We start from the raw sequence: 14,195 nt of genomic DNA, 5'->3' as shown, positions 1-14,195 counted from the left end.
AATACCGTTGGAAAGAAAGACAAACCCAAACAACAACATTGGGGCGTATTGAACTTACGGCCATTTTTCCCCTTCCTTCCAAATACTCACATACCAGCTAAGAATGGGTGGTGCCCTGAGATAACTGGTGGCTGAGTGACCTTTGCCTTTGAGTGTCTGTGTGTCTACAGGACCATGGCAGCCTCAGAGGAACTGGGAGGCGGTTTGGATGTGGATGTGGTCGGGTTGGTAGATCTAGATTTCAAGTGAGTATCTCGTTTCTTACTCTATTTAAACCTAGGGAAAATGAATTTTAGGTCTAGACAGTTCGAGGGCCGTGTATTGATAGCGTGTTGAAATACGACAGCCCTGAACTAAATGACTATGCAACAATCGTAAAAAAAAAAAAAAACCCTGCTTACAACTTTTCAACACCTTCCGCTTTGTTTTTGATAGTAAGTTTTGTTTAATTTGTCTGTTCATTCCAAGATTCAGACGTGTTTGTCAATGAGCCTGACAATTGAGGCAATCCATGCATGACAAAGAAAGAAGAAGGGGAGGAGATTATGGGGAAATAACATTAGCCTAATAATTACGTAAACCGAGTTTTTGGGCAAAAATATGATACCATTGTTTCGTTCGTTGTTTCCTGTGTGGGTACCATTTGAAGGTTCCATACAGTCCCGACATACAACCTGGTTCCATAAAAATTCAATTCCAGCAAATCTCAATTTATTCACAAGTAGAACACACAAATAAACTAACAAGGTACTGTACACAACTCAGTTTAATGCACGGGATGCATCTATTTCTTCACCAGCTGATCAATTCCAGATTGTTTTGTGTATAGTAATATCATTTTCTGAGAAATGAATTAATTTAATTTAACTGAAAATTGCGTATGATCCTGAAAGTGATCATGTACCACCTGTAAGGCCTTCACATACCACTAGTAATATGCTTACTACAGGTTGGGAACCATTGATCTACATTCTACACAGTGAAAGTAATGAAAGAGCATAATGATATCAGTATTTTTTTTTCATTTGTAAATGGAAATGTAGATTAGCTTAGCCTCTTTCCTCGACATTAATATTTGTATACATGTCATATAAAATTAAGGTTGTATGTATCAACTTCTGGAGACTTGTTGAAGCAAAACAAAACAAGGTAAAAGGTTGGTATAATGAAGAAGTGTGCTGCCCTGCAGTTCTTGTTGTTGTGATAGCACTCATCTCTTGATCTTGCTCTTGCTGCTAGTATGTTAACTTAACTAATGTAATTTTACTGAACCTAATCTATCCTAACTAAATCTAACCAGACAAGAACCATCATGCACATAGTTTAATTAAATAAGGATACTAGCAGTAAGATCAAGATCAGTAACGTGCAGCTCGTCATGACAACAAAAATACAGCAGGGCTGTGTGACTTTTCTTAATATTTATATACCTTTTACCTTGGTTTTTATTGCTTCAATACATTTCAGGCAGTTGATATATATATATATATATATATATATATATATATATATATATATATATATATATATATATATATATATATATATAATTTCATGATATTGTGCAACTTTAATTTTATTATACATAAGTGTTAACTTGGGAAGAAAAGGTTAAGGTTTTTTCCATATTGTCCATTTTTTGTCCATTATATTTAGAAATTTTAGACTTGAGACTAAAAAAATATTTTTGGTTCTATGGAATTCCTCCAGTGTCATAGGTCCTTTAGAAAGAAGTTATAATTAAAATGTTAAATAACTTGTGATTGAAGCAGACCAGGCAGGTGCATTATTACTATTAAAAAGAATTACTGCAGATATTTTTTTAAGTCCATAATCTGTACATGGATATTTTTGTGTTACTTTATAACTTCTGTTTTTGCAGAAATGAATCAGACTTCTTTGACTTTGATTCTGGAGGGGAATTTCGGCTATTTGGTGAAGCTGGTGCAGCACTGCATACAACAAGCAGCAGCACCACCACCACTACTTCTGCTGCAGCCACAACCACTCCTCTTGCCTCTCCACCAGGTGCTCTTCTCAGCACTTCTCCAGGTGTCAATATAACAACGGGAAGCTCCAGCCAGAATACAACTTGCAACAGTCTCAAAAAGACCGGGAGCACCACCAAAAGCAAAAGTCATTGGACTGACATAGAGAAAGATCTATTTCAGAAAGGCTTGGTAAGATTGATTATGTAGTCTCATTTTAAAATATGATGGATATTCAAGTTTGTTTATGGATATTAGTGTTTCTTGATAGAGTTTTATCAGATATCTACATGTGTGAAACATCCACATAATTTTTAACACCTGAATCTGCATCTGTATTTTCTATGAAATATTTACCCACATCCACATTGCACCACACAGAGAAGATGCTTGAGATATATTTTATACATTACAGATTACAGAGTAAGAGAGAGAATTTTGTGATTGTGTGTAAATGAGAATGTGTGTGCATTTATTTGTAGTATGTATATAATAATCATACTTTATGTAAATTTTTGTTTGAAGTCCATGAAAAAGATTTCAGTGGTTTGTCTTTAATATCATATCACATAACTTGTGTGGCTGAAACTCCTCCTATAACTTCAAAATTAGAAAGTGTATTGTGCAACAAAGCAGTTGTGATTTGGCAATAAGTGGTGCTGTAGTGAATTTATGTAAAAATCCTGAACATATCTAAATCCATGTGGCTGTCATAATTTGCATTTAGTGGTTGATAGAAACTGAAATCTTGCATTGGCATCCTCAAAATATGTTCTATAACTTCCAGCAGCTTTTTCAGGTTTTTACTCCTTTATCTCATCCTTCCACCTTCCAGATGGCCTTCCTCTCTTGGTAGTAGCTACAGTTTCTGTCAGATATACTTTCATTATAATCTTTTATTTATGGTGGTCTTTTTACCCCTCTCTCCACTTCATTTGGACAAGGACTTGTATCACATCTCCTATACATATTGTCATTGCTCTCACCCTCCCTTCTTATCACTCTGTGTATGGATTGGATGTGGAATAGGCCACAACAGCATTATGATTAGGTGTAGATTTTTTATTATTCATTGGTTAAGAATAAAAGGAAAAAATTGCAGTCAGCTTAACTGAATATAACTAACTAATTCAAATATTTTAAGATGAATTTCATGATTAGTGTGTAACAAAACACTGATTTTTTACAGGAACTGTTTGGAGCAAATTGGAATCAACTTTCAAGCTTTATATTTACGAAGACCCCTGGACAAGTACGAAGTTTTTACAAGAAGTGGATGGAAGTTGTAAGTGTTGTTCAAGAAGCCGACACACTTGGAGAGACCCTGATATTTATGCCTGCTGATAATGTGTGTATTAGTACAGATTTAGAAGATCCTCTAGGGCTTATTGAAACGGCCACCACAACTGTTACCACCACTCCGTTATCTCCGAGAAAAACTAAGAATGTTCAAAATAAATCCAAGACATTGAAAGGTAATGAGAATGTTGATTCATCTTTTAAGCCTTCTGATGAAATCATTGTTCCTTCAGTAGGTGAGGAGTGTGTCATAGAACAATGTGAGTCTTTTGTAGGGAGTCCTGATAGTGAAAGAAGTAAAGAAAGGAAGAGTATTTCAGCACAAAAGAAATCACCTGGAAAAGTAAAGAAGAGTGGGACATCATTACATAAATCTCACTCACCCTTTAAGATGAAAAATCACAAACAGAAAACTAAAAAGAAGAAAATGAAAGTTGCAGGCAGTCCGAAGAACACTGAGGCAAAGAACATGACAGTGGTAGAACATGTACCCAAAGCAGTGCCTGAACCCAACATGGCTTTGTTAGGGCAAGTGGTTCATTTGGTGAAGGATGATGAAATGGAAGCAAGTGATGTTGATATTGATGTGAGTGATGATGAGCAGTTAGTCATCATTGACAAGTCTCCCACTGATGTGATCCTTTCCTCAAAAGTGGAAGCCTCAAAGAATGGTAACATGAGGGAAGAGAACACTGAAATAAAAGAAATGCATTCCAAAATTGAAGGTTTTGGACCTGAAGGGAGAAAGCAACATGTATTTACTTTTCCCCGACCACTGAAGGAAAGGGAATTAGACTTGGATAAAATTACAGATGAAGAGAAAATTGTTCATTATGAGTATTTTGATGGTAAAGGTGTAAAAACTCCAGAAAGGTACTTGAAAATAAGAAATTATCTGATAAACTTTTGGAATCAGATAAAACCTAAATATGTGAGGAAAACAGCAGTGCGTGCTGGTCTCAAAAACTGTGGTGATGTGAATTCCATCAGCAAAGTTCATGAGTATCTTGAGAAGATTGGTGTAATTAATTTTGAGTGTCCAGAGAGCAATTATTCTTCACCTTTGGTTGTAGGAATCAAACCAAAAGAAAAACATGCAATCCCCAGTAAACCCATTGTCAAGGTGGACAGGTCAGAAATGACCCGACAGAAACAGAAAAAGAAATTGGATATGTCTCTTTGTGAAGGTGGAGGCTTGACCATAAGTCACGATGAATCAGGAGCCATCGTTGATGCCTGCCACATACCTGAGGCTCCTCGTAGCAGAGCAAGTTCTGGAGGCAACCGTAATGGGTCCCGCACAGAACAGTTCAAGTTGGTGCGTTGTCTGGAGTATGACCCAGACACCCCAGCACCATTTTCTGTTATCATGCATGCACATGCCCTCATTACCATGGACCTTCATGCCCACACCTCCCTCGCTGAAGTTATGGGGTTACTTGGAGGGTATTATGACCCTACTTCACACACTCTGCATGTGACCGTTGCTGTACCCACAGCAGCAGTCAGTTCAGGTGTGGAATGTGACATGTGCCCAGTGTCTCAGAGTGCAGCTTGTACCACAATACATGAGGGTGGTGTCCAGGTTGTTGGATGGTATCATTCTCATCCAACATTCCCTCCAAACCCATCCATTCAGGATATGGACACTCAGAGTCAGATGCAGCAGTGGTTTGCCCGTCAGGGTGCTCAGTTCTTAGGTATTATTGTAAGTCCGTTCTGTCCCACCAATCGTAGTGAAGCCTCACACATACGCTGCATTGTCCTAGATAGGCCGCCTCACTGTCAAGAAGAAAAAGGTTCTAAAGTTCCTTACAAGCTGTTTTGGTCTGTTAGTGAGGTGATGCCTGGAGCTTGGGAGGAAGTATGCCAGGGTGTAAGAAAGGTGGTGACTGGGGCCAGAGATGATCCCATGGCAGTGGACTGGAGAGGAGAGTGGAGAGGGCAAGTTACCAATTGGGAAAAAGCAATTGCTTCTTTGAACCACCACTTACCTCACTATCTCCACACTCCTCTACAGTCTGTTAGGACAACTTTTCTGACTGCAGTGAGGGAATGTTTAGATGCCTAGTGTCTAACTTTTTGCCTATTAATGTGCAAGAGATATTATTTATAATAATTGTATTGTCAGCATTTTAAGTAAATTTGTATATTGCCTGTGTGTGTGTGTGTGTGTGTGTGTGTGTGTGTGTGTGTGTGTGTGTGTGTGTGTGTGTGTGTGTGTGTGTGTGTGTACACATATATGTATATACAGTATATGTGGGTTTATGGTGTGTGTTTCATCAGAGGGATTCTAGTCAAGTACTAGATAATTAATTTTAGGAATTAAAAGGTCACATAACCTCAGCTAGTACAGTGGTAATGTACTGGCCTGGCATTGCTAAGGCTGGCAGATTGAGTCTCACTTGGGCTCATGAGTTTAAGCTGCTTACTGAGAGATACTGCTGTGGTTGGAATGCCACAGTGGAGAGTTGGGTTCATCTGGCTGATGTTCTGGAGAGCATCAGATGTGATGGATACTAGAACTAAAACCAACTAACTTTAACTTTAACATTTAATTGCTGCTTCCACAAAATAGAAAATAGAAGTATTTTAAAAAGGATATTTTTTGTTAGATTCTAAAGGTGCCTTAGTGCTCTTTATAAAGGAGTGAGGCCACAGAATGGGAAAAAATGGATAAAGAAGAGTTTGTGAGTGAGAGACAAAGGAATAAGTTATAGATGAATGTAACTTTTGCATTAGTAAAGTGGACCAAATAGAATATGTAGAATTCATGTGCTGTGGGACCATGGGAAAGGCTAGACAAACAAGTTCATAAGAGAAGTAATTAAGAAAAATATATTTACAGTGGTACCGCTTTTGAGCAAAATCCATTACTGCGAAGTCTGATATCTCGAGGTACCACTGTATTACGTTTTGTGTGGATACTGTGTACAACTAGACAGACATTATTCAAATGGAGAGTGACCTGTTATTAGAAATGACCAGTACAGGGGATCCTTGTGATTCGACCTTTTGCAGTTTGAATTATTGCCAATTCGAACTCAGTTAATTAATACCCAATCTTCAAGATTCGACCGACTGACTCGCCAATTTGACATTCATATCTTGCGCGCCACCCACCCGGTCAAATCCGCCGCTAAACCAAATTCGCCGCCAGCCCGCCAGGTGGAAGTGTAAACCGAGGCCGAGACTGCCACTCATAGGGGAAACCCCCCACAGTAGGTGATTTTAGCCTAATGTAGGGGGTAGGGGATGCCTTCTGGGAAAATAGCAATTTGCAAGGGAAACCAGAGATTTTATTGACAATATGTAGGGGAATTTTTTTTTTTTATTTCAAACAGTAAATATTTGTCTGGACACCCATTACAGTTTATGAAATATGGATTATACAGTATATCTATATCTATCTATCTATCTATCTATCTATATATATATATATATATATATATATATATATATATATATATATATATATATATATATATATATATATATATATATATATATATATATATATATATATATATATATATATATATATATATATATATATATATATATATATACGTATATACATCTGACGTAACATGTGGGAGTATGGTGCAATGTGGCGAGGCGCTCCATTAGGACGAGAGTTGATCACTTATTCCTGTGTACATCGTCCAGTCTGACATGATAATATACCGAAGAAAAGTAAATTTTTTGATACCAGAGAATAAAACTGCAAAAAGTATAAATACGTTTATTTTCACACAATAATATATGCATGTACAAGAAGGAATTTGGGATTGGCGTAGGTGAAAGTAGGGGAAAATGTGCACAAGTGGTAGGTGAAAGTAGGAGGAAATGCACACGAGTGGTAGGGAGAAATAAAAATTTAGAGTGGCAGCCTTGCGGCCTGTGCGTCGCTAATCTGAGTCACTCACCCCCAGCTGGCGTTCCCCAGCCCTAAGAAGCACAACTTCCTGCCTTTCAAAGATAAGCTTGAGTTTATAAGAAAGTGTGAGGCAGGTATAGTTTACAGTGTCGTTGCACTGCAAATTTGTGGCCGCTGTGGTAAGGAACCATGCGTGCTTTGGGATCCGAGGGGTCTCCAAAGCGCATGGGTTCGAATCCTGCCCACGGTCCGAGTGTAGGTTGGGCTTCCTCACTCGGGGCAACGGTTTCCTAGCGGGTGGGCTTTGAGATAGGAGGTGCCCAAAAAGTATCCCCTTTAGCCCAGAAATTCCCGTGAAAAGCCCACATGGTATAGATAAAAAAAAAAAAAAAAAAATGGGTGTCCCTAGATCAACAGTATCAATAATTTGGAAGAACAGGGACAAGTACCACGAGACCACTGCAAGTGTTTTTATTTCTAAAAATGTACTGTACAGCACCCTAATGTGTTTAATTAAAAAAAGTTAGATATAAATGAAGTACTGATTTAGTCTAAGTCAGTGTTTTTTAAAGGTTATAGTGATGTTTTGGGGGGTCTAGGCTGGAGTTTGGTCCCTATCCCCCCTAGTTCTTAAGTATCTTATGGGGAAATTTGCTTCACAATTTGAGTTAACACTGATTCGACCGATGAAAAACTGCCCTAACCCTGTCGAATTGCAAGGATCCCTTGTATAGATTAAAATTTTCAGTCTGCTCTTTACACTAATACAGTTATTCAGTTATTTACTTTTGCAGTCAGGGAAAGATGGTCCCATAGCACTGGATAAGAATTCACAGATCTGATCTTGTTATTAGCTAATCTCTTGTCCACTGCATTTTGTTGTCCACTATTTAAGCTGAAATGTAATCGATATGTCAGCATCATAGCTGATGCTTAAAAATTTGTTCTTACCAGTATTACTAACATGAATTAAAGTGCTATTAATAGTATGAATGTGTAAAACCACGACAGTTGTGACCCATATTGAGTAAAATTTGAATACAGGGATTTATTGAATTATGCAAGGGATACGCTCCTGAAGGGATCGCACAATGTGAAAAATCACAAAGTGAACAAGATTACTGAACTAAGCTGTACAGTACATACACAGTCTGGAGGATTGCATTCAGCTGACATTAAGTTGAAAGATATAGTGTATTGACAGTAGACCTGGGCAACACCTGGTGACACCTGCTGGGGCTGTATTCTACATAGTTATTGTCAACTCTCAGAGTTCTTGTTATTCCACTGACCCTCTTCAGTCTATATTAAGGCTCACAACTTTAAATATATAGAAAGAAATAGATTCTTGACTTAATTTTCTTTGAACTGAATTATTTTGACATCATATTACTACTTTTGGGAATAGACAGTGCATCCAAACAAAAGAAACATGATAGATAGAAGGTTATGCTCAACAGCCTGACGTGTGCAGGTCTCTCGGAGCAAGGTTTGGTTGGGTTTTGGAAAACTGATCAAACAAGGACATTATTGAGTCATCATTACTGATATCTATTGTTGAATTAATAACTAAGAACTTTTGGAGATCATGTTGTGATATATATATATATATATATATATATATATATATATATATATATATATATATATATATATATATATATATATATATATATATATATATATATATATATATATATATATATATATATATATATATATATATATATATATATATATATATATATATATATATATATATATATATATGTTCTCAATGTTGACTAGAGTCCCCATCACAGAACTAAACAAGTTGTGCATCTTACTTTCTGGACATTGTGTGTTATTCTAAATAATTTGTGTAATATGAAAAAAAAGTTATTAGTTTTTTTTTACCTCAGTGTTATTCCAAAATCACATATTCTAAACATGCATAAATTGAGGAATCCCTGTACTCAAGAGATCAGTTAGGGAAATAAAATTTATTTTATGATGCTGAATGGATTATTTGAAATCTTTGACGTATCAAATTTCTGTAGTTGGTTCAGCAGTTTATCAGGTTTTGGAATCCATAATGTCAATTAAAATTGCAAGATTCTTTTAGAATTTTCCTTTTGCAAGCTTTTTGAATTACTTGAAATCTCTGTCAGAGGTTACATGGATTTTAGGAGGTAATGTCTTTGAGACAAGGCTTAGAACGATAACACATTTCTACACAGTATAAAGGTGGAAGGTGATGAACAAAGGTGAAAGAATGTGAGCACAGAACACTATTTTGTGAAAGTAGGAGGGATTTTCATGACCATAAGCCTTGACTGATGTCTTCAAGTTTAAGGATGAAAATTGAGAAGAATCTTAACAAAGATAGAGTAACAATGGAGCATCTGGTCTTGAAATTAAAGATCATTTAATATTACACACAATAATGAAAAGATTTAAAGGCCATCACTTTTAGGAGGATCTGTCTTTAAGACATATTTAATGCATGAAGTTCATATAGTATATTGTGTTGTATGAGCAGAAAGATCTAGTCTTTACATGGAAGACTAACACAATATTTTAGTTTGCTGAGACAAAATAAATCGGAAAAAAAGAGTTATTACAAGATCATTGTTCCACCTTATCTTCACTATATGTAAATCCTCTAAGAGACTTGACTTTTCATATTTAATGTGGAAAACTGTTTCAAGTGCTGGGATCAATGGAAAATTTTAATACCAATAACTTTTCTTTGCCAGTGGCTGAGATAGTTTAAAACTCGACAACACTAGACAAATGAAAAATTAGGCAAGATTTGATTTCAGCAGACTAAAACCATGCAGTGTTAATAAATATATCTATATGTAAACAGTGTTGTATTCTCATTCAATTGTTAGAAGCAAGTGACTTTTCAGAATTGGGTTATCACTTGGAAAGAGTGTCTAAATTACTGTCAGTAATGATTTGTTGAAAGAATAACCAAAAAGTTCTCCATAGGTACTATGTATTCTGATAAAAGTTCACAAAAATTTTAGCATTGTTGATTGTGACCACAGTTTGCAAATTACATCTTCAGGAAAGAGCACATCATCATCCACCATACCATTGTTATAAAAGTGGTGTTTGTATTTCAGTAGTGAGCCTAAGTTCAGCTCAGACTCACATGTCCAACAACTTCACACACTGTTTTCTCATTTCTTTCCGTTTATGTAGCTTGTATCACAACTGTGGGGAGTGTCTCACTAGTATCAGTATTGCTGTTATAACACACCATTGAAAATTTTTTGTATGATATTAATAATGAAGATGATTACTGAAAATTTTTTGTATGATAATAATGAAAATGGTTACTATCACTACTATTAATACTGCTAGTATAGTAAACCCTCACTATAAATTAGACTAACCAGGGGAAGGCTGATTCAACTTAACCAAGAATCTGATTTGTCTGAATCCAGAACTACATTCAAATTCCGTCTCCAAGCTGATCTGCAAGCCTCCCTGCAGCATGATGGACATCCAGACCACACAAAGACATCTCTCCATGTCTTTCTTGCATGTACCATTTATAGACAGATTTATGAAGATTTTCAAGCTATGTCCTTGTTTTATATAGATCCTTCCCCTGCTCTTCCTCTTCCCTTAGAAAGGACTGACTAAAGGGATCAAACTTGGTGAGGTTTTACTGTACTACTCTTTCTCCAATATTGTATCAGTAATTATGGCTGTCATTTCCCTTAGATGGAGGTAAATGATGCCTCATTGCTAGTGGAAGTACAGGAGTGGGTTCTATTCCCTCCACTGCATATAATTTCATGCTGAAAATTTCATGCCAGCATTCTTTCACTTCAACTATTTCAGGGATGACATGATGAATATCCAAGCAATGGTTCATAGTGTGTGAAGGTTATTAGTAGAGAGTTGATGAATATAATGTCATGGCTATGTATATTGATGATAATAATATGAGTGCAACATCAGAGATCAGTAGGAGATTATTTATTAATAAAGATGTTAAGTGAGGTTATAGATGTTTCTGATTTGACCCTTTGCAATTAGTACTATCTGTTGGATGGTCTTTTATTATTCTTATTGCACATTCACATTGATTTATTGTATTTATGTGTGTCACATTCCATCCAGACACAAGTGACGCCTCAATTACAAGTAGAAAATCTTAAGGTGTTTTTGATGCTGGTGATGTCTTAAGAGCATTTTCAGGAAGAGCCTCTTTAATCTTTTGCCTGTTAGTTATTACTACACAGTAGATTAGTATGAAAAATGGTGACGGATGTAATGGGAGTAATTTATCATCATTGCCCAGTGAAACATCATATAGCACTGAATTCACATTTGAAATGTTGTCTTTGTAAATCTTCTGTTATCAAAATCTGTAACTAAAGCATGCCATATTCTCATCCAGTTACTCAGCTACACATGCCTCTCAATGCTACCTCCTTTGTCCAGCTAAGCTGTCCTCAACACTGCTGCATCCCACTGACCTTGGCAGGAAAATAGACTGCCAGTAGAAATGAAATAAAAGGGAGAATACATCATGACCATTGACTTATTACAAATGCTTGATACCACAGTTTGTAATTCATCTCGAACGTGAAAATAACTTACTGTACTATGTGCGTAGATTGGGTATTGATTTGTCATAAACAGGAGTTTCTATTCAGGTTTTATTGAAGAAAACATGTAGTAAGCTTCTATAACAGATGTGAATTTTACACTGTGATTTTACCTCTTGCACATTGGACTTTTCATTATGGTTTTATTGAGGAATGCATCATGCAAATGGTTACTCCAATAAAAATTAGTCTTTAGGGGTTATAGAGCCAACACCCGCCGTGGTACAGTGGAACCATGCGTGCTTTGGGATCCTAGAGGTCTCCAAGCGCACGGGTTCGAATCCTGTCCACGATCTGAGTGTAGGTTGGGCTTCCTCACTCGGGGCAATGGTTTCCTAGCGGGTGGGCTTTAAGATAGGAGGTACCCTAAAAAGTATCCCCTTTAGCCCATAAATTCCCGTGAAAAGCCCACATGGTATAAAAAAAAAAAAAAAAACACACCAGCTCTTTATTTAGTTTTTCTTATCCTTCACAGTACATATGGCATGTTCCTTATTAGGTTTCAGAATATTGATGTGCATGAACTTAATCATTATGAAGTTGGCCAGATAGAAAAGAATATGAATATGCAATGACTCTAATTTTTAATTCTATATGTTTCACCTTTTTCATTATTATTCACTAGATATGATTTCCTTTGCATCTATCAGTTTATTATTACACAATCATTCCATTTATTCACAATATTGTTTTAGAACTATACAATATAGAAATACTCTGTAGGGCTGAAAGAAGAGTCATTAATGAGTGGGTAAGAGATGCACATGAATACCAAATATTAGCTTGAGGAAAAATCATTACATATTGGGAAAGAAAGGAACAATATCTAACTTTTCTTGTGGATGAATCCCTGCTTCATACAATAGAGGCCATTCATTATTAGTAAAGCAGGGTTGTGTTATTGTTTGTATATGTATGTGGCTGTGCAAGGGATGTGTAGCACCATACAAAGTAAGAAAGAGTGAATTTTGTTTGGGAGAAGCGTTATGATAATGGGTCAATATTTCTTTATATGTATTATCTGTATATAAATTATGAGAGGAATGTTAAATATTTTCAAGGGTTGTGACAATAACAAATTATAAAATCAATAGAAAGTTCAGTATTTTCAGTTGTGAATAAAACATTTGAGGGGAAAAAAAAAGATGAGTGTTCTCAATAAGTAAAACAATAAGATAGGAAGAAACTACTCGAAAGTAGAAGTTAAAAGGAAAAGCTAAGTAATTCCGAGATTTTAAGTGCAAGGGAAATACGGGAAATAAGGTCCTTATGTGTATAGGAAGGTAATTACACAAAAACAAGCAAAGGTCAGAAGCTGCATTCTCAAATACTCCAATGTTTCATCTCAACTAATATGCAACATACACAAACCAAGTCATCAGGGATTTCATTAGTGCTTTCAAAGATTATAATGATAACGGAATGCAGATTCTATACACAGACGACAAGCAGAGCTTTAATTAACGAAAATTTGTAGTTCACCAAAGGATTCGTGTGTGTGTGTGTGTGTGTGTGCTCGCGTGCGTGCCGGAGTGCGCGTGCATGCGTGCGCGGTCTACTGTTACCAGTATTGACGGGAGGAAAAAAAAAAAAAAAAAAAAAATATATATATATATATATATATATATATATATATATATATATATATATATATATATATATATATATATATATATATATACACACACACACACACACACACACACACACACACACACACACACACAATAATAAAAGTTTGTTCACAATGATACTGAAAGAATACGAAATTTACATAATTACATTTGATAACAATATATCATGATAAAGTGTCTTGGGTAATTTCATGTATATCACAACAGCCTTGTCCATTCACCGTGCTGGCGTGGCAGGTTTCGCGCACTGCCTGCGAGTGCCTCGCCACACTCGTTTAAAAAAAAAAGTGAAACATTGTTTACACTCACATCCCTGTTGGCGAGTTTTTTTTTTTTTTTTTTAACAGTTAAAACACACTACACATTATTTTACATATTTTTTTTGTTCAAAGCCTTCTAGAATGTGCTGCTTTTGTTAATTTGTTGATGTATCTGTTAGACAAAACTTCTTAAGGTAAGAGGAAGGAAAATAAACAATTAGAAATATACTGAATGCTTCCCTCGAAGTGAGGGCTTAATAGTACCAACCAGAGAGACAAGGACATTCGTATATTACAAACTCCTGTAATGAATGGCTGGCAGAGAAAGCTGTTCTTGATTTATTGTTGATCCTTATTACGAGATCCCTGGGGCTAAGAATAAGGAATAATGCAGTGTTCCTTCGTGAGTGGCGAGGACAGAACACTACTCGCATGTGTGGCAACTGTGCGAAGAAATAAAAGTATGATTGAGTTCTGGCACCATAATAAGCTCTCATTGGACCTGGTATGTTACTGAGCAG

The 14,195-nt window shown here is 36.1% G+C and overlaps 1 protein-coding gene across 1 annotated transcript; it reads left to right on the top strand.

Moving 5' to 3' along the window:
- LOC123504194 (histone H2A deubiquitinase MYSM1-like) lies at positions 1-6,668 on the top strand. The gene is made up of 3 exons (XM_045254544.1): positions 1-245; positions 1,883-2,180; positions 3,178-6,668. The coding sequence occupies exons 1-3, from the start codon at positions 175-177 to the stop codon at positions 5,356-5,358; spliced, it is 2,550 nt and encodes an 849-aa protein (XP_045110479.1). The 5' UTR covers positions 1-174; the 3' UTR covers positions 5,359-6,668.
- Positions 6,669-14,195: the final 7,527 nt, after the last annotated feature.

This window comes from Portunus trituberculatus, chromosome 15, assembly GCF_017591435.1.
Source record: "Portunus trituberculatus isolate SZX2019 chromosome 15, ASM1759143v1, whole genome shotgun sequence".
Taxonomy (NCBI): Eukaryota; Metazoa; Arthropoda; class Malacostraca; order Decapoda; family Portunidae; genus Portunus; species Portunus trituberculatus.
This window is presented reverse-complemented; position numbering and strand designations above follow the sequence as displayed.

Coding starts and splice junctions, on each gene's coding strand:
- LOC123504194 (XM_045254544.1), top strand. CDS start 175: ATGGCAGCCTCAGAGGAACTGGGAGGCGGTTTGGATGTGGATGTGGTC. Junction 246..1,882: donor TTGGTAGATCTAGATTTCAA/GTGAGTATCTCG, acceptor CTGTTTTTGCAG/AAATGAATCAGACTTCTTTG. Junction 2,181..3,177: donor ATCTATTTCAGAAAGGCTTG/GTAAGATTGATT, acceptor GATTTTTTACAG/GAACTGTTTGGAGCAAATTG.